The sequence below is a fragment of the Ranitomeya imitator genome, chromosome 3 (genome assembly GCF_032444005.1).
Source record: "Ranitomeya imitator isolate aRanImi1 chromosome 3, aRanImi1.pri, whole genome shotgun sequence".
Classification (NCBI taxonomy): domain Eukaryota; kingdom Metazoa; phylum Chordata; class Amphibia; order Anura; family Dendrobatidae; genus Ranitomeya; species Ranitomeya imitator.
In genome coordinates, this window is record NC_091284.1 from 741,576,229 (window position 1) to 741,595,443 (window position 19,215).

Below are 19,215 nucleotides of genomic sequence, written 5' to 3' on the forward strand. Positions count from 1 at the left end.
CACTGCAGACTTATCTGTAGTGCTGTTTCCCATCTTTGTGTGAACTGGATTTGCTGTTGTTGCTTGCATACGTTCTGTGCTTTGTACGTAGAGCGGGAAAGAGAGCCAACTCGACAAGCGGCACATCAACAGTCCAAAGACATCGATCCCAGTGCGGCACGACCGATGTTCACCGCCTCCCCACCAGACAGCAATGGAGGCCACACCTGGCGACTTGAACCCGTCACGTCGGCCCTCATCTCCAACGGTCGTAAATAATCTTCATATGTATATCATTATTGCGTTGTCATAATTTTATTGGTATGCACACACAAGGCCGGGATCAGAAAAGAGCCGTATGTGAAAAGCGTTACTATGAATAAAACGGAAAGAAAACACAAAAAGTTAAAATAAGAAAGATAATACATTAAAAGAATTATTAAAAACAAAGAGACCGGAAGGACCATGATGAGACGCCAAGGAGACTGATGTAGAACTACGCTAGAGATAAGAGGCGAAGCTTAGGGATTCATTGAGACCCCTAGGTGTCAGAGTGTCAAGCAGGACAATCCACTTGGACTCGATCTGGGCCAGTCGTTTTTTATAGTCCCCACCTCTAATACCAAGGTGAAGGACGTCAATCCCCCTCACAGAGAGCAATTTATCATTACAATTATGATGCTGTCTGAAGTGGCGTGGAATAGTTTTCAAATCCGCTTGTGTGGGCGCCGTCTTGGCCGCACCAATGTCCCGCACATGCTCACGAACGCGAACCCTAAGCTCACGAGTGGTAAGCCCAACGTATATTTTTGGGCACGGACAAGTCGCATAATAGATGACATTTGTGGTATTACAGGTTATGCGCTGTCTAATTTGAAACGTTTTTAAACCATCACTCGAAGTGAAGTCGGAGCAGCGGAGGACATTGGTGCAGGCAAGACAGCGCCCACACGGGACACATCCCAGACGGGGTCCCCCCGTACCAAAGTTGTTGCTCGGGGCTGGAACATAATGACTCCTTACCAGTATATCATTAAGGCTCCTACACCTCTTAGGAGTCATCAAAGGGAAGTCACCCAAGGCAGCACGCAGGGAAGGCTCAGTGTGTAATACAGACCAATATTTTGAAAAAATTGAGCGCATGTTCTCCCACTCGTGGTTATAGGTGGAGATATATCTAATTAGTCCACCTTTTTCCCCGCTGCGACGTCGAGAGCTACCATGCAATAGATCACTGCGTGGAGTGGTCCTGGCACGGTAATAACCGGCTCTAATAGATCTATGGCTGTAGCCACGAGCCCTAAATCTCTGTTTAAGGTCACTCGCCTGTTGTTCGAATTTAGTTTCAGAAGAGCAGATACGTCGCATCCTGAGAAACTGTCCGACCGGGACGGCCCTCACAGTGGCTGGATGGTGAGCAGAGGTGGCATGCAACAAAGAATTGACCGAGGTCGGCTTCCTGAAAACGTCGGTCTGGATGCGCCGATCAGAGTCAATTTCCAGACGGACGTCCAGGAAGTCGACCGTGGTGGTACTAAAGACATAGGTCAAACGTATATTTAATGTATTGTCATTAAGGCCCCTCATAAAATCCTCGAGCTGGTGGACAGACCCACTCCAAAGAAACAAAATGTCATCGATATAACGATGCCAGCACAGCACATGGGCAGCGAACGGAGGGCCCTCGTCGCCAAAGATCTCTCTCTCCCAGGCGCCCAAGAAGAGGTTGGCGTACGAGGGCGCACACGCCGCGCCCATGGCTGTGCCGCGTTTCTGTAGATAGAAATTATCCTTAAAGATAAAGAAATTGTGGGTCAGAATATATTCCAACAGCTCGAGGATTAGCTCACATAGAGGGCCGTCCAGGTCGGAGGCGCCCAGGAAGCGGCGAACAGCATCCAATCCATGGGAGTGATCGATGCATGTATATAGACTCTCGACGTCAGCTGTAACAAGGATTGTATCACAGTCCACAAGGATGCCATCCACCCTCGACAGGGCGTCCGAGGTGTCTTTAACGTAAGACGGTAAGGTCTCTACCAGAGGTTTTAAATAATACTCCCTTCCCATTGGATATAATGTGGACTATATATACATCTTCATATGTATACCATGGTTGTATGTGTACAATATGCTACTTGTTGTATTGCATATGCTTGTTTGGCATATATGGGGCTGTGTGGGTGTTATTTATGTTGTCCGCATGCCTTGTACTGCTATTTGCGGCTTTCTTTCCCCCTCACCTATGTAGTATATCTTGGCGGATTATGATATTGGGGATTCATTAGGGGGATGGGCTATTTATATGCGGACAATATGGCATGACTGCGCTATGTCATCATACTGCCATATACTATTTACACACTGCTTGAATGTACCTCTTCCCTTTACCCTCACCCGTGTCTGATATTTTGGCAGATCGTTTTTTCTGGGGACTTACTAGGGGATAGGATATTTACATGTCGGCAGTTTGGCATGGTTGCGCTATGTAATGACATTGCTGCTTTATACATTCCTTACATCTGCACATCTCCCATTTGCAATAGGCGGTTCTACCGTTCGTTCCACATGCTCACCCGTGCGGCTGCGCGCGTCGCGCTGTGCACGGGCGGCTCTGGGATGTGGACGGGCGTCTGGGTGCCTTGTGCGCAACTTCCAGGCTTCTCGCCTGGTGCTTGCGCACTCGGCCTGACGCCCGGCCCCCATCCCTGACCTGCCCGTCGCAGTGCGCATGCGCCGTTGGCGCCGCTCGGAGTGGCCGCTCACACACATGTGACCGGGGCCAGGGGGGTTATTAGAAGGTCCTGCACCATCAGACACTTATCCCCTTGAGAAAGCGGCGCTCGCAGCCGCGAAACGCGCGTTGGGGTGTTTTTCTTCTGGTCGGACCCTCTCCCTGCATCCCCCATTGGTAAGCCTAACTACGGTATCTGCTTTATTAAGATGCACTGCACACTATTAGTAATATTGCTTTTCTAGTGGTAATTACATTTACCTTAGCATATGTGGGCTTAGTCTCACCGGCTTACAAACATATGGGAGTGTTTTTCTCTCCCTCCGGTTACTATGTTTAGAGACATGGGGATTTGCATGGGGATGGGCTCCCTTTTGTGCCTGAGTGGATGACACCTAAGATGTAACTGCTTTACTATTTTTAGTATCTTTTGTATCAATAAAGCTATGTGTTTATAAAATTATCTATATTGTATGCTCCCTTTTTCTCCTATTTATATGCTTGCTTTGGAGCTTTTCTTGACTGATCTGGGTGCACTTTACGGTTGTGTGCTATAACCCAGACCAGCATTATGATATTGGGACTTTTGTTAATACCAAATTAAGTATGCGGCGATCATCCACCACTGTTGTCATCCGTGGACGCCCAGGCCTTTTTGAGTTCCCAAGCTCACCAGTCAATTCCTTTTTTCTCAGAATGTACCCAACTGTTGATTTTGCTACTCCAAGCATGTCTGCTATCTCTCTGATGGATTTTTGCTTTTTTTTCAGCCTCAGGATGTTCTGCTTCACCTCAATTGAGAGTTCCTTTGACCGCATGTTGTCTGCTCACAGCAACAGCTTCCAAATGCAAAACCACACACCTGGAATCCACCCCTGACCTTTTAACTACTTCATTGATTACAGGTTAACGAGGGAGACGCCTTCAGAGTTAATTGCAGCCCTTAGAGTCCATTGTCCAATTACTTTTGGTCCCTTGAAAAAGAGGACGCTATGCATTACAGAGCTATGATTCCTAAACCCTTTCTCCGATTTGGATGTGGAAACTATCATATTGCAGCTGGGAGTGTGCACTTTCAGCCCATATTACATATATAATTGTATTTCTGAACATGTTTTTGTAAACAGCTAAAATAACAAAACTTGTGTCACTGTCCAAATATTTCTGGCCCTAACTGTATATATATATGTTTTGATACGCTTGTCGTGAACTTTCTTGTTTTTTACTTTAAGTATCAGTAAAATTTAAAGCATTTATGATCTAATATATTTGTCTATTCCCACGGTTATTCACTTTTTTCTGTAGCCTATTAAGATTTCCATGTGAATACCTGCTCAGATATAGTAATTTATATATTTAGTTATTTTGTGGTGTATTTTTATACTATACTGTGCGCCGTATAGCACTTAAAAGGTAATATGCTTATATAAAAGTTGCAGAAAATGCGGCACTCACCCTTTTCCGGTGGAATCGTTATCTTTATTGCATCGTATAGGTTTCAACAAACAAAGTTCATGGGGTCGGAAGGTATTCAGGTATGGGGACAGCTGTCCACCTTCCTCTCCCCGCATCCATCTGAATACCTGTCATCCCCATGGACTTTGTTTGTTGAAACCTATACGGTGCACTAAAGATAACGATTCCACTGGAAAAGGGCGAGTGCCACATTTTCTTCAACTTCTATATTTAACCCATTTTTTGCTGCATGGCTGAGCACCAATTACCCGTGAGTTTTGCAAGGCTGCACGCCGGTTATCTAGTGAAGCTGCCCTATTGCCGTTCATTCATCTCTCTTTGTGTGGGTAATATGTTTATGCTCTTTATAGTTGAAATTACAAGGAAAAGATGGAGGCAGAGCAAAAAAAAAAAAAGACCGCAAAACCACCAGTGAAGCTGTTTCATGGTAAAGACTGCCAACTTTTACCTGAATCGTTTGGGCATAAGGAAACCTTTGTGTACCCACCATCAGAAATAAGATGTCGTACATCAGCAGCTCAGTGGTTAGCACAGCAGCCTCGCAGCGCTGGAGTCCTGGGTTCAAATCCCACCAAGGACAACATCTGTAAGGAGTTTGTATGTTCTTTCCGTGTTTGCGTGGGTTTTCTCCGGGCACTCCCGTTTCCTCCCACACTCCAAAGACATACTGATAGGGAATTTAGATTGTGAGCCCCAATGGGGACAGTGATGATAATGTGTGCAAATTGTAAAGCGCTGCAGAATATGTTAGCACTATTTAAAAATAAATATTATTATTATTATACTCTTAATACTAGTGATATACTATCTCTTAATATGTAATAACTTTCTGGTCGGCAGGGGGTTCACACTTGTTACACTCCTTCTTAGGCCGGCGTCACACACAGCGTAAAACAATACGGTCCGTATATTACGGCCGTAATACGCTGAAAAGTCCCGAAAAAAGTGGTCCGTAGCTCCTCCGTAGGCAGGGTGTGTCAGCGTTTTTTGCGCATGGCATCCTCCGTATGTAATCCGTATGGCATCCGTACTGCGTGGTTTTCTCGCAGGCTAGCAAAACCAACATACCGCTATAGAAGTGATCCATGTGTCCCAAAAAGAAAAGAAAATATATATATACTGTCTATATATATATATATATATATATATGTGTCAGTAGACACATATATTAGAGAGAAAAGCCGGTAATTCAGTGCGGTGTACAGTAAAATCACACTGACAGCTTACAGTAGAATAGGTAGAATAAATGTGTACACATAGAATAGGTATATATATATATATATGTCATTAGACACATATATGTATATATATTAATATTTATTCCAGCGCTAGACAGCTTGAAAGCCGGTAATTCAATTACCGGCTTTTTCCTTCTCCTTCCTAAAACCCGACATGATTTGAGACATGGTTTACATACAGTAAACCATGTCTTCTCTCCATTTTTTTTGCAGATTCCACACTACTAATGTCAGTAGTGTGTATCTGCAAAATTTGGCCGTTCTAGCTCTTAAAATAAAGGGTTAAATGGCGGAAAAAATTGGCGTGGGCTCCCGCGCAATTTTCTCCGCCAGAGTAGTAAAGCCAGTGACTGAGGGCAGATATTAATAGCCTGGAGAGGGTCCACGGTTATTGGCCCCCCCCTGGCTAAAAATATCTGCCCCCAGCCACCCCAGAAAAGGCACATCTGGAAGATGCGCCTATTCTGGCACTTGGCCACTCTCTTCCCATTCCCGTGTAGCGGTGGGATATGGGGTAATGAAGGGTTAATGCCACCTTGCTATTGTAAGGTGACATTAAGCCTAATTAATAATGGAGAGGCGTCAATTATGACACCTATCCATTATTAATCCAATACTAGTAAAGGGTTAAATAAAACACAAACACATTTTTTAAAATTATTTTAATGAAATAAAAACAATGGTTGTTGCAGTATTTTATTCAACGCCCAATCCAGTCACTGTAGACCCTCGTTCTGTGAGTAAAAAAACATAATAAACCAACAATATACTTACCCTCCGCAGATCTGTAACGTCCAACGATGTAAATCCTTCTGAAGGGGTTAAAACATTTTGCAGCAAGGAGCTGTGCTAATGCAGGCTGCTCCTCGCTGCAAAACCCCAAGGAATGAGGCTAAAAATAGATCAATGATCTATATTTAGCTTCATTTGCGGTGAGGCGCCCTCTGCTGGATGTTCATAGATCGTGGGAAATTACCTAGAAAGCCAGGGAGCTTTCTAGGTAATAACCAATAACCAATAACCGTGGACCCTCTCCAGGCTATTAATATCTGCCCTCAGTCACTGGCTTTACTACTCTGGCGGAGAAAATTGCGCGGGAGCCCACGCCAATTTTTCCCGCCATTTAACCCTTTATTTTAAGAGCTAGAACGGCCAAATTTTGCAGATACACACTACTGACATTAGTAGTGTGGAATCTGCAAAAAAAATGGAGAGAAGACATGGTTTACTGTATGTAAACCATGTCTCAAATCATGTCGGGTTTTAGGAAGGAGAAGGAAAAAGCCGGTAATTGAATTACCGGCTTTCAAGCTGTCTAGCGCTGGAATAAATATTAATATATATACATATATGTGTCTAATGACATATATATATATATATACCTATTCTATGTGTACACATTTATTCTACCTATTCTACTGTAAGCTGTCAGTGTGATTTTACTGTACACCGCACTGAATTACCGGCTTTTCTCTCTAACAGCGCTGCGTATTTCTCGCAAGTCACACTGCTTGTCCGTGTGTAATCCGTATTTTTCACGCTTCCATAGACTTTCATTGGCGTATTTCTTGCGCAGTACGGTGACAAACGCAGCATGCTGCGATTTTGTACGGCCGTAGAAAGCCGTATAATACTGATCAGTAAAATACGGCAAATAGGAGCAGGGGCATAGAGAATAATTGTGCCGTATTTTTTGCGAGTTTTACAGACGTAGATTCTGCGCTCTTACGTCCGTAAAACTCGCATGTGTGACGGCGGCCTTACAGATCCTAAGATCTATCTGTTGTTTTTTTTGCTGCACAATCACCTGCTTTATGGGCAACTGCAGCACAGCCTTATTAAAGTGAATAGAGCCAGTTAGTCTCTGCACAGCCAAGTGCCCAGTAATGGCGCTGTGTAGAAAAAACTTTCAGAACAGAATGACTGTTTAAAGGGAATCTGTCACCTACTTTTTCGTATATAAGCTGCGACCACCTCCATTAGGGGCTTATGTACAGCATTCTGTAATGCCGTAGATAAGCCCCTGATGTAACCTGAAAGATAAGAAAAACAAGTTAGATTATACTCACCCAGGCGCGGTCCGATGCGGTCCGTTCGATGGGTGTCGCGGTCCGGGACCGGCGCCTCCCATCTTCAGGCAATGATGTCCTCTTCTTTGCTTCCTGTCGCGGCTCCTGCGCAGGCATACTTTATCTGTCCTGTTGAGGGCAGAGCAAAATACTGCAGTGTGCAGGGCTTCTCGGACCCTTCCCGGCGACTGCACACTGCAGTACTTTGCTCTGCCCTCAACAGGACAGATAAAGTACGCCTGCGCAGGAGCCGCGACAGGAAGCAAAGAAGAGGACATCATTGCCTGAAGATGGGAGGCGCCGGAACCGGACCGCGACGCCCATCGAACGGACAGCAACGGACCGCCCCTGGGTGAGAATAATCTAACTTGTTGTTCTTATCTTTCAGGTTACATCCAGGGCTTATCTACAGCATTCTGTAATAAGCCCCTAATGGAGGTGGTCGCAGCTTATATACGAAAAAGTAGGTGACAGATTCCCTTTAAACCAAGGACAGGCGCTCGGTGCCCCATGGTGTGGCCAATCATATAATGTTAGAGTTGGAAGGGACCTCCATCATAATGTGGTAGCAAATCCATGAAGAATTAGACAGAATTCCATTTTATTTGCACTCAGATGCTTAGAACTGTTGGTAGCTGCACAAATTTTTCTAAATCTATAGTTCGTCTGTTTGTAATTTAGGGGTAAGTATTGCAAGTAGGGACTGACAAGTTACCGTACCAACAAGCAGTCCAGTTTCGTCTGTGTCCCGTACTGACTAACAGCTGAGTTCTATTCCCACGCGCTTCTCCTTCTTGGTTACAACACTTGCAATTTGGCGCATTTTTGGTCTGACTCGGAATCTTATGAAGGTGCCATGTTGGAAAGCCGTCAATGACGTTGCATGGCTGTGTATTTGATTTTGCGCTCTGGCAGTGTTGACTGTAAAGATTGTCGGATTATCTACAGCAGACGGCAGGTCCTGGACATAGGGACAGCCAGATCTCCACTCTTCTCTTCTTTTTCCCCTTTCTCTTCGGGTCCAGTTTCAGCACAAGCCTTCGAAGTGCCTAAGTCAGTCGAGTCTAAAAAAGTGACCTTATTATCATATGGCATTTGTGTATTCTGCGAAAACACAATTCTAGGAAAATAATTCACCCCACAAACTTTTTATATGCACATGTAGCTCTTTCAAAGACTAGTCCCTTACTCCATTACTGAGAACTCACAATTTTAATTGATATGCAAAGACGACTGAAGAGCTATTTGTAGATCTGAAGCCTCTGTCACTCCAGCTCTATTTCCCGTCCAGTGTCGCCTCCTCCTGCTTGACTCACAGCCTCAATGCTGTTTCGCTTCAGGCAAAGGAGCAATCAGTGAAGCAGAAGGAAGCAACATTGGACAAGAAATAGAGCTGGAGTGACTGAGGCTTCAGCTCTACAAATAACTCTTTAGTCTAAATTTCATATCAATTCAAACACTAATTTCTCAGTAATGGAGTAACAGATTGACCATATAAAGGTATTGCTGGACTTGTCTTTGCAAGTGCTATAGGCCCATATAAACAGCTTGAGGGCGATATTCTGCTGACAGAGCCATTCTATGATTAAAGAAAATCTATACATCCAGTTTGTATGTTACTCATCTGGTTATTTATGCTACTACTGAGGTACCACATAGAAATTACTGACCTGTGAGCTTTGAGCACTATAAAATAGTAGTTTCCCATAAAGAATAACTACCCAGACCATAACGAGAGGAACGTTACTGAATGATAACGGTGCAGATTCATAAAGATAATAGACCTCAATTCAAAGTTGCTGTGAACAACATAGCCAGTTTTCCTGTGTTCTGATAAGAGGCCACAATTAAGCTATTGGGGCACAGTTGTAGTAGAAACGCTCTTCTTTCATGTTTTAGGCTCCTCAACAAAAACCATTAGGTTACATTCACACACGGCAGATTGTTGCAAGTGTCCCATTTATCTGTATGGAGCAGAAATCCATGCAAATGCTACAGACAAAACTCTGTACAGATGAATGGAAAGGATATTCAGAAATTTGGCAACAAATCTGGTGCACGTGAATTCATCCCAACTGCTGCCAATAGGCATTTAGCTGCAAAACAACCACATACCTGTTGTAGAGTTAGGACTTTGCTCTGATTCTTGGTGATATTTTCTTCCCATAATTTCTTCTTCTGATAAATGTAAATTCTTTAACAAGAAATATGTCCTCATTTTGCCTTTGCCTTTTACTTCAATGACTCCTCTTTCCACGATTTCAAAGTCCTGAAGTTTCAGGGCACTGCGAAAGTATGAACTCCTGTCACTATCAAAAATCAGATTCGTATGTCAAAATGATCTACAATAAGAACAAAGCAACTCTGCAAAACGTGGAACTTATTCAAGAGATTCTCCAGTCCTGATGTCACAGGTTTAAGAGAGGAGCCAGAAGATTGTGGCGTCTGATTTCTCCTACTCCTGCACTGATTAGAAGCACTTCACCTTATTATTAAACGGTGTAAATTTCTTTGGGGGGTTAATAGGTCATGTTAAGAGCTCCTGGAGCTAAGGCTCTCAGCTGTGCACTGTTAGCCACTCCCATCTCATATATAATTTGGGTCCTGACTAACACACATCATCAGAACTAGCTTTATGCTGCATGGCAAGAAGGATAGGTGTTGGTGGTTATTAAAGTAGTCAGTTGATGGATTTATCTGTGACTGTTGCTTGGTTTTTGTGAGTGTGATAATTCCCTTTATTCTCCTACTTTGGTTTAACCCCATCCTCCACTCCCCGGTGCATTCCTCTGTTATGTGTATGTTTGGTATTTTCTGTTACTCTTGTTCGTATTATCTTGTTAGTCTGGTCGGTGTATTACGGTACACTACTCCCCTCTTCCCTGGGTAAGGGAAGAGTACAGACTGAGGGTGGATTTAGGGGTAAGGCAAGGTGCATGGCCCCGGCATCTTCACCTTCAGAAGTAACCCAGTGAACAGAGCGAGCTAGGGCGCCCCTAGCATTAGGGACAGGGAAGAAGCCCCTGATCCCGGGACACTCGATAAGAGTTGTGACACCAGTTTGGCTCAAATAGCTGAATATACCAGGATGTAACTAAGTGGTTTTAAAGGGAATCTGCTGTCACATTCTACAGCCAGTCTAATCTGTGGCCACCCGTATAGAGGAGATGCAGAGCAGAATGATATATAGGGGTTTGTTTGTTTTTTTGAAAAGTCTCTGTATAACTTGTATTTTATTTATTAAAATTTCTGGTGTTTGTATACATATTAGTCCAGTGGGCGGTCTTACTAGTGATCTGTCTCTGTATGCACAGTCATACAGGGAAGACTGCCAATCACTGAATAGGGCCGCCCACTGGACTCCTATGTATACAAATACCAGGGTTTCTTAGTTAAATATAAGTTATACTTTTCCCACAAAAAAATTAGCTCCTTCTGCTATATAACATCCCGCCTGCAGATCAGATACAATTTTCAGCTTAGCAGGTTCCTTATAATGAACCCCTCGGACACCAGGGCCCAGGATCATCTTCTTTGCCATGCTTTATCTCCATCAATAACTATATCCCTGACCCTCAGGCAGGAGATAAGCCACTGCCAGAAATGTCCTCTTGCTAAACATGAATGTTCACTTGGCTCAGCATTTCTGAAAACATTAGTCAACATCTACACAACCTGCGCCAATAGAGCTCATCTGATTGGGACTGAGCAGCCTCCAATGTATGAAAATACCTGCAGACTGCAGAACATAAACAATTGCTATTTTTATTTTTTTTAATTTTTTTACAAAACCAACTTGCAAAAATTATTGTTAACCAAAGTTACACACATTTCAGGTACAGGAGATAAATGTCGCCACTAAAGGCCAATGTTTACTTATCATACGACCATCGACCATTAATTTTCCTCGCTGTTTTATCCAGGAGACCAGTTAATGGACAACAAAAATATGTTGAATATTGAATCCATCATATTGAATTATTTGGCTGAAAATCTGAAGTTTATGGTAAAGTGTCAGATATTTATGAATAGTTATTTTTCATTGTTTAACCACTTTGTTATTCTTACTTGAAACTTGCTGGACTCAGGTGAATTTTATCCGGAACCCCGTGACTTTCCATCCTAGAAGCTGTGTTCACAGTGTCCCCAAACAAGCAGTATCTTGGCATCTTATCTCCTACAACTCCAGCTAACGCGGGTCCAGTGTGAATACCAACTCTGATCTAAATTAAGTATGGAAATGGGTTTAATAAATACGAAAAATTGAAGGTACTGGGTCATGTTATGTCTTTTGTTTACCTGAATAGGGTCTCCAGATATCGGGTTAATCACTTCTTTTGCTGCCAATCTCATACCCAAAGCAAAATTTGCAACTCTTTGCACATGGGTTTCCACAGGAACTGGTACTCCTCCAACCACCATGTATGCATCGCCAATAGTCTCAACCTGGGTGACAGATATATGACTATCATTTGCTATGCATGATAAACGTAAATGCCCTAGCCTGGCTATATAAAAGTGGGGGACCAGGAGAATGCCCACACAAAAAATTGCCAATTGCATACCTGCAAATTAGCCATTTAACTGCAAATTAGCTATTCTCCTTAAGTATGACATGCGTCGTGTTGCAGAGACCTGTCAGGTCCCTGCACTGCGATACATGCTGCCGGCACAGTGCAGGGACATGTCAGGTCCCTGCACTGCGATACATGCTGCCGGCACAGTGCCTGTGAGCTGACATCGGAGATGTCAAACTCTGACAGCGGCATTTAACAAGCGCTGCCAGCCACGCGGCCGGAAGTACTGGCACCGCTGACCCCCGTCACATGATCGGGGGTCATCGGTACATTGTCATCACAATCAGGCTATATTCACACTTTGCGGATTTTGCTGCGGATCCGCAGCAGTTTCCCATGAGTTTACAGTCCAATGTAAACCTATGGGAAACAAAAAACGCAGTGCACATGCTGCGGAAAAAACGCGCGGAAACGCTGCGGATTACATTCCGCAGCATGTCACTTCTTTTCTGCGGATTTTCACCTGGTCCAATAGGAAACTGCAGATGAAAATCCGCAGAAGAAACCGCAGTAAAAACCGTGATAAATCCGCAGTAAAAACCGCAATGGGTTTTCACTGCGGATTTTGGAATTCCACTGCGGAAAAATCCACAGTGGAATCCGCAAAGTGTGAACATAGCCTCAGAGGTCTCCTCGAGACCTCTATAGTTGTTGATGACAGATTGCTATCGCCACCATGTGGTCGGCGCTCATAGCAAGCCTGCAATTCTGCTGCATAGAGGTGCATCTCTGCATCACCTCTATGTAGCAGAGGCTATTGAATAGTGCATGCTTCTAGCCTCTCATGGAGACTATTGAAGCATGCCAAAATGTTAAAAAAAATGTTTCAAAATATAAAAAAATATATAAAAGTTAAAATCACCCCCCTTTCGCCCCAATCAAAATAAAACAATAACAAAATGAAATATACACATATTTGGTTTTGCCAAGTTCAGAATCGCCTGATCTATCAATTAAAGGATTAAACTGATCGCTATATGGCGTAGTGAGAAAAAATCAAAACGCCAAAATTACGTTTTTTTATTGCATTAAAATGCAATAACGGGCGATCAAAAGAACGTATCTGCACCGAAATGGTATCACTAAAAACCTCAGCTTGGCATGCAAAAAATAAGCCCTGACCCGACCCCAGATCACGAATAATAGAGACGCTACCGTTATCGAAAAATTGTGCAATTCTTTTTTTTTTTAGCAAACTTTGGAATTTTTTTTACCACTTAGATAAAAGAGAACCTAGACATGTTTGGTGTCTATGAACTCGTAATGACCTGGAGAATCACAATGGCAGGTCAGTTTTAGCAGTTAGTGAACCTAGCAAAAAAGCCAATAAAAAAAAACAAGTGTGGGATTGCACTTTTTTTGCAATTTCATCGAACTTGGAATTTTTTACCGATTTCTGTTACACGACATGCTAAAACCAATGGTATTGTTAAAATGTACAACCCGTTCCGCAAAAAATAAGCCCCCACATGGCCATCTTGACGGAAAAATAAAGTTATGGCTCTGGAAAGAAGGGGAGCGAAAAACAAAAACGAAAAAAGCTTTTCACATACTTCAATAGTCTCCATAGATTATATGCTTCAATCATCCAATTGCCTGTGCTACACACAGTAGGGTTTCCACAGTAGGGATTCAGCCCTACTGTGTCTAACAAAAATGCTCACCTGCTATGAGCGCCGGCCATAGGTCAGCGCTAATAGCAATGCGGTAATGACAACAACTGTAGTCTCCAGACACCGGGTTGTCATTCCAACCCATCGGAGACTCACGGGCACCAATGGGCAGGATTAGTGACCTGCTTCTGCTGCAGCCATGTTAAATGACGCTGCCGGAGATTGACATTTAACCCCCAAGGGTGGTTTGCACGTTAATGACCGGGCCAATTTTTGCAATTCTGACCACTGTCCCCTTAAGAGGTTATAACTCTGGAACGCTACAATGGATCCTGATGATTCTGACATTGTTTTCTCGTGACATATTGTACTTCATGATAGTGGTAAAATTTCTTTGATATTACCTGCGTTTATTTGTGAAAAAATGGGTATTTGCGAAAATTTTGAAAATTTCGCAATTTTCCAACTTTTAATTTTTATGCCCTTAAATCACAGAGATATGTCACACAAAATAATAAATAAGTAACATTTTCCACATGTCTACATTACATCAGCACAATTTTCGAACCAACATTTTTTTGGTTAGGGAGTTATAAGGACTAAGGCTATGTGCACACATTGTGGATTAAGCGTAGGAATTTCTGGTGCAGATTCTGCCCCTCCTGGCAGAAAACGCACCTGCGGATTTGTCGCGTTTTTTGTGCAGTTCCGCAGCATTTTTTGTGCGTTTTTGCTGCGGCTTTCTTGCGGATTTGCTGCGTTTTTTATCCCTGCGGTTTTCTACAATGGAATGGGTACAAAAACGCTCTAGATTCACAAAAAAGAAGTGACATGCTACTTCTTCTAAACCGCAGCGTTTCCGCAAAGTGTGCACAGCATTTTTTTTTCTCATTGATTTACATTGTACTGTAAATCAATTGCGGATCAGCAGCGTTTCTGCACCTCAAAAAACGCTGTGGATCCGCAGAGAATCCGCAACGTGTGCACATAGCCTAAAAGTTGATCAGCAATTTCTCATTTTTACAACACCATTCTTTTTAGGGACTACATCACATTTGAAGTCACTTTGAGGGGTCTATATGATATAAAAATCCCAAGTGTGACACCATTCTAAAAACTGCACCCCTCAAGGTACTCAAAACCACATTCAAGAAGTTTATTAACCCTTCATGTGTTTCACAGGAATTTTTGGAATGTTTAAAAAAAATGAACATTTAACTTTTTTCACAAAAAATCTACTTCAGCTCTAATTTGTTTTATTTTACCAAGGTTAACAGGAGAAATTGGACCCCAAAAGTTGTTGTACAATTTGTCCTGAGTACGCTGAGACCCCATATGTGGGGGCAAACCACTGTTTGGACGCATGACAGAGCTCGGAAGGGAAGGAGCGCCGTTTGACTTTTCAATACAAAATTGACTGGAATTGAGATCGGACGCCATGTTGCGTTTGGAGAGCCCCTGATGTGCCTAAACATTGAAACCCCCCACAAGTGACACCATTTTGGAAAGTAGACCCCCTAAGGAACTTATCTAGATGTGTGGTGAGCACTTTGACCCACCAAGTGCTTCACAGAAGTTTATAATGTAGAGCCGTAAAAATAAAAAATCATATTTTTTCACAAAAATGAAATTGTCGCCCCAATATTTTATTTTGCCAAGGATAACAGAAGAAATTGGACCCCAAAAGATGTTTTGCATTTTGTCCTGAGTACGCTGTTTGGGCGCATGGCAGAGCTCGGAAGGGAAGGCGCGACGTTTAACTTTTCAATGCAAAATTGACTGGAATTTGAGATAAGACACCATGTCGCGTTTGGAGAGCCCCTGATGTGCCCAAACATTGAAACCCCCCACAAGTGACACCATTTTGAAAAGAAGACCCCCCTATGGAACGTATCTAGATGTGTTGTGATTACTTTTAACCTCCAAGTGTTTCACTACAGTTCATAACGCAGAGCCGTGAAAATAAAAATTCTTTTTTTTCCCCCAAAAATTATTTTTTAGCCCCCAGTTTTGTATTTTCCCAAGGGTAGCAGGAGAAATTGGACACCAAAAGTTGTTTTCCAATTTGTCCTGAGTACGCTGATACCCCATATGTGGGGGGAACCACCGTTCGGGCACATGGCAGAGCTCGGAAGGGAAGGAGCACTGTTTTACTTTTCAACGCAGAATTGGTTGGAATTGAGATCGGACACCATGTCGTGTTTGGAGAGCCCGTGATGTGCCTAAACAGTGGAAACCCCCCCCAATTATAACTGAAACCTTAACCCAAACACACCCCTAACCCTATTCCCGACCCTAACCATAACCCTAACCACACCCCTTACCCAAACATGCCCCAAAGCCTAATCCCAACCACACCCCTAACCCCAACAAACCCCTAATCCTAACCCTAACCACACCCCTAATCCCCACCACACCCCTAACCCCAACACACCCCTAACCCTAATCCCAACCATAACCCTAAACCCAACCCTAATCCCAACCGTAAATGTAATCCAAACCCTAACTTTAGCCCCAATCCTAACCCTAACTTTAGCCCCAACTCTAACCCTTACTTTAGCCCCAAACCTAACTCTAACTTTAGCCCCAACCCTAACTGTAGCCCTAACCCTAACTTTAGCCCCAACCCTAACCCTAATGAGAAAATGGAAATAAATACATTATTTTAATTTGATTATTTTTCCCTAACTAAGGGGTTGATGAAGGGGGGTTTGATTTACTTTTATAGAGTGTTTTTAGCGGATTTTTATGATTGGCAGCCGTCACACACTAAAAGATGCTTTTTATTGTAAAAAAATATTTTTTTGATGTCTCCACATTTTGAGAGCTATAATTTTTCCATACTTGAGTCCACAGAGTAATGTGAGGTCTTGTTTTTTGCGGGACGAGTTGATGTTTTTATTGGTACCATTTTCGGGCACGTGACATTTTTTGATCGCTTTTTATTTTCGTGAGGCAGAATGACCAAAAACCAGCTATTCATGAATTTCTTTTGGGGGAGGCGTTTATACCATTCCACGTTTGGTAAAATTGATAAAACAGTTTTATACTTCGGGTCAGTACGATTACAGCGATACCTCATTTATATAATTTTTTTATGTTTTGGCCCTTTTATACGATAAAAACTATTTTATTTAAAACATAATTATTTTTGCATTGCTTTATTCTGAGGGCTATAACTTTTTTATTTTTTTGCTAATGATGCTGCATGGCAGCTTGTTTTTTGAGGGACAAGATGACGTTTTCAGCGGTACCATGGTTATTCATATCCATCTTTTTGATCGCGTGTTATTCCACTTTTTTTTTCCCGTATGATAATAAAGCGTTGTTTTTTGCCTCGTTTTTTTTTTTCTTACGGTGTTCACTGAAGGGGTTAACTAGTAGGACCGTTTTTTTTTAGGTCGGGTCGTTACAGACGCGGCGATACTAAATATGTGTACTTTTATTGTTTTATTTTTATTTAGATAAAGAAATGTATTTATTGGAACAATATTTTTTTTTCTTTATTTAGGATTTTTTTTTTTTTTTACACATGTAAATATATATTTTTTTAACTTTATCACATTGCCCCAGGGGGGACATCACAGTATAGTGTCAGATTGCTGATCTGACACTTTGCAATGCACTGTGTCAGATCAACGATCTGACAGGCACTGCAGGGAGGCTTGCTGGTGCCTGCTCTGAGCAGGCGCTTGCAAGCCACCTCCCTGCAGGACCAAGAAGGGGCCATTTTGGATCCGGGGCCTGCAGGGAGGAGGACATAGGAGACCCTCTGAACAACGCGATCACATCCTCCTTCCCCCCCTCCCTGCGCGATGCTTCCCTATGCCACCAGAACGCTGTGATCATGTTTGACCACAGTGTTTCGGGGGTCCGTGACCACTCCTGGCACATAGTGCCAGATGTCAGCTGTAATAATCAGCTGACACCCTGCGGCGATCGGCGGTGCTCCCCCCGTGAGCGCGGGCGATTGCCTATGACGTACTATCCCGTCCCTGGGAATGAAGTCCCAGGTCACCTCGACGGGATAGTACGTCATATAGCATTAAAGGGTTAACCTGTTAAGAGCCGCCGTTGGATTGTGCTTCCACCCACGGCTGTTAGAGGCACATGACAACTGATCAGATCAGCAGACATGTGCTGGAAAACATGAAGTCTCAGCACCAGTGTCTGCATGGAGTACAGGGATATGACCTATGACGTACCTAAATGTCATAGTTCATGAAGGAGTTAATCCATGATGGGATAGTGTGTTACTAATGATAATGTTTGAGACTGTGGTCCCAGCTCTCTCTAGGTCATTGACCAGGTCCTCTTATGTAGTTCTGGGCTGATTGCTGACCTTTCTCTGAATCATAACTACCCAACGAGGCGAGATCTTGCATGAAGCCCCAGACCGAGGAAGATTGACAGTCATCATGCATTTCTTCCATTTTCTAATAATTGTGACAACAGTTGCTGCCTTCTCACCAAGCTACTTGCCTATTGTCCTGTATCCATCCCAGCCTTGTGCAGGTCTATAATTTTTCTCCCGGTGTCTTTAAACAGCTCTTTGGTCTTGGCCATGGTGAGGAGGTTGGAGTGTGATTGAGTGTGTGGTCAGGTGTCTTTTATACAGGTAACAAGCTCAAGCAGGTGCAATTAATACAGGTAATGAGTGAAGTAGGAAGCTTCTTAAAGAAAAAGTAACCTGCCTGTGAGAGCCAGAATTCTTTCTGGTTGGTAAGTGATCAAATACTTATTTCATGCAATAAAATGCAATTTAATTATTGAATAATCATACAATGCGACTTTCTAGTTTTTATTTTTCCATTCTGCCTGTCACAGAATGTGTACCTACAATATAAATTAAAGACATCTCCATTCTTTGTAATTGGGAAAACCTGCAAAATTGTCAGTATATCAGATACTCATTTTCCCCACTGAATTTACAGTATATACGGTATATATAATTAGAATCCAACACAAGATGCTTCCATATGCCTCTGTACTATATGGAGATATACAGATGTGCAGAATCACTACAGCCTCACACAACTGATGTCCTTAATATACATGCTGAGGAACTGTGCAGACTTTTACCTTGTACACATCATGCACACTTGTCAGATGATCAAATCTTGAATACATTGCATTAAGCATGTTGACTATTTGGATGGGCTCACAAGCAGAACAGATGTTAGTAAATGTCACTACATCACTGAACAGAATTGTACATGTGGAAAACTCACCTGTAAAGAAAAAAAGAATCTGTGAGCAGGAAAGGATTCTTTACAGTTAGAGTAGTCAAACCATGGAATTCTTAACCACAAGAGATATAAATGGTAAATAGTATGACAGCATTAAAAAAGGGATAAATGGCACTTAAGATTATGAATAATTTAGAACCAAGATATGTATAAATGATGTGTGTAATGTTGAACTTGATGGATGTGTATTTTTTTTTTCAACCTAAGCAATGCTGAACGTAGAAAAATCGAATTCCAACCAAAAGTATTTACTGGCATGTCACATAGAAATGACATCTGG

At 42.7% G+C, this 19,215-nt stretch overlaps 1 protein-coding gene across 1 annotated transcript in view; it reads right to left on the minus strand.

Moving 5' to 3' along the window:
- Nucleotides 1-863: 863 nt before the first annotated feature.
- Nucleotides 864-19,215, minus strand: part of LOC138671752 (guanylate cyclase soluble subunit beta-2-like) — a 69,582-nt gene continuing 51,230 nt past the window's right edge. Inside the window, exons 11-17 of the mRNA XM_069759904.1 lie at nt 18,769-18,917; nt 11,796-11,942; nt 11,565-11,719; nt 9,612-9,781; nt 7,377-7,460; nt 1,306-1,991; nt 864-980 (exon numbers count right to left, since the gene is read on the minus strand). Of these exons, the coding sequence (XP_069616005.1) occupies nt 864-980; nt 1,306-1,991; nt 7,377-7,460; nt 9,612-9,781; nt 11,565-11,719; nt 11,796-11,942; nt 18,769-18,917 (1,508 nt within the window). The remainder of the gene's footprint in view (nt 981-1,305; nt 1,992-7,376; nt 7,461-9,611; nt 9,782-11,564; nt 11,720-11,795; nt 11,943-18,768; nt 18,918-19,215) is intronic.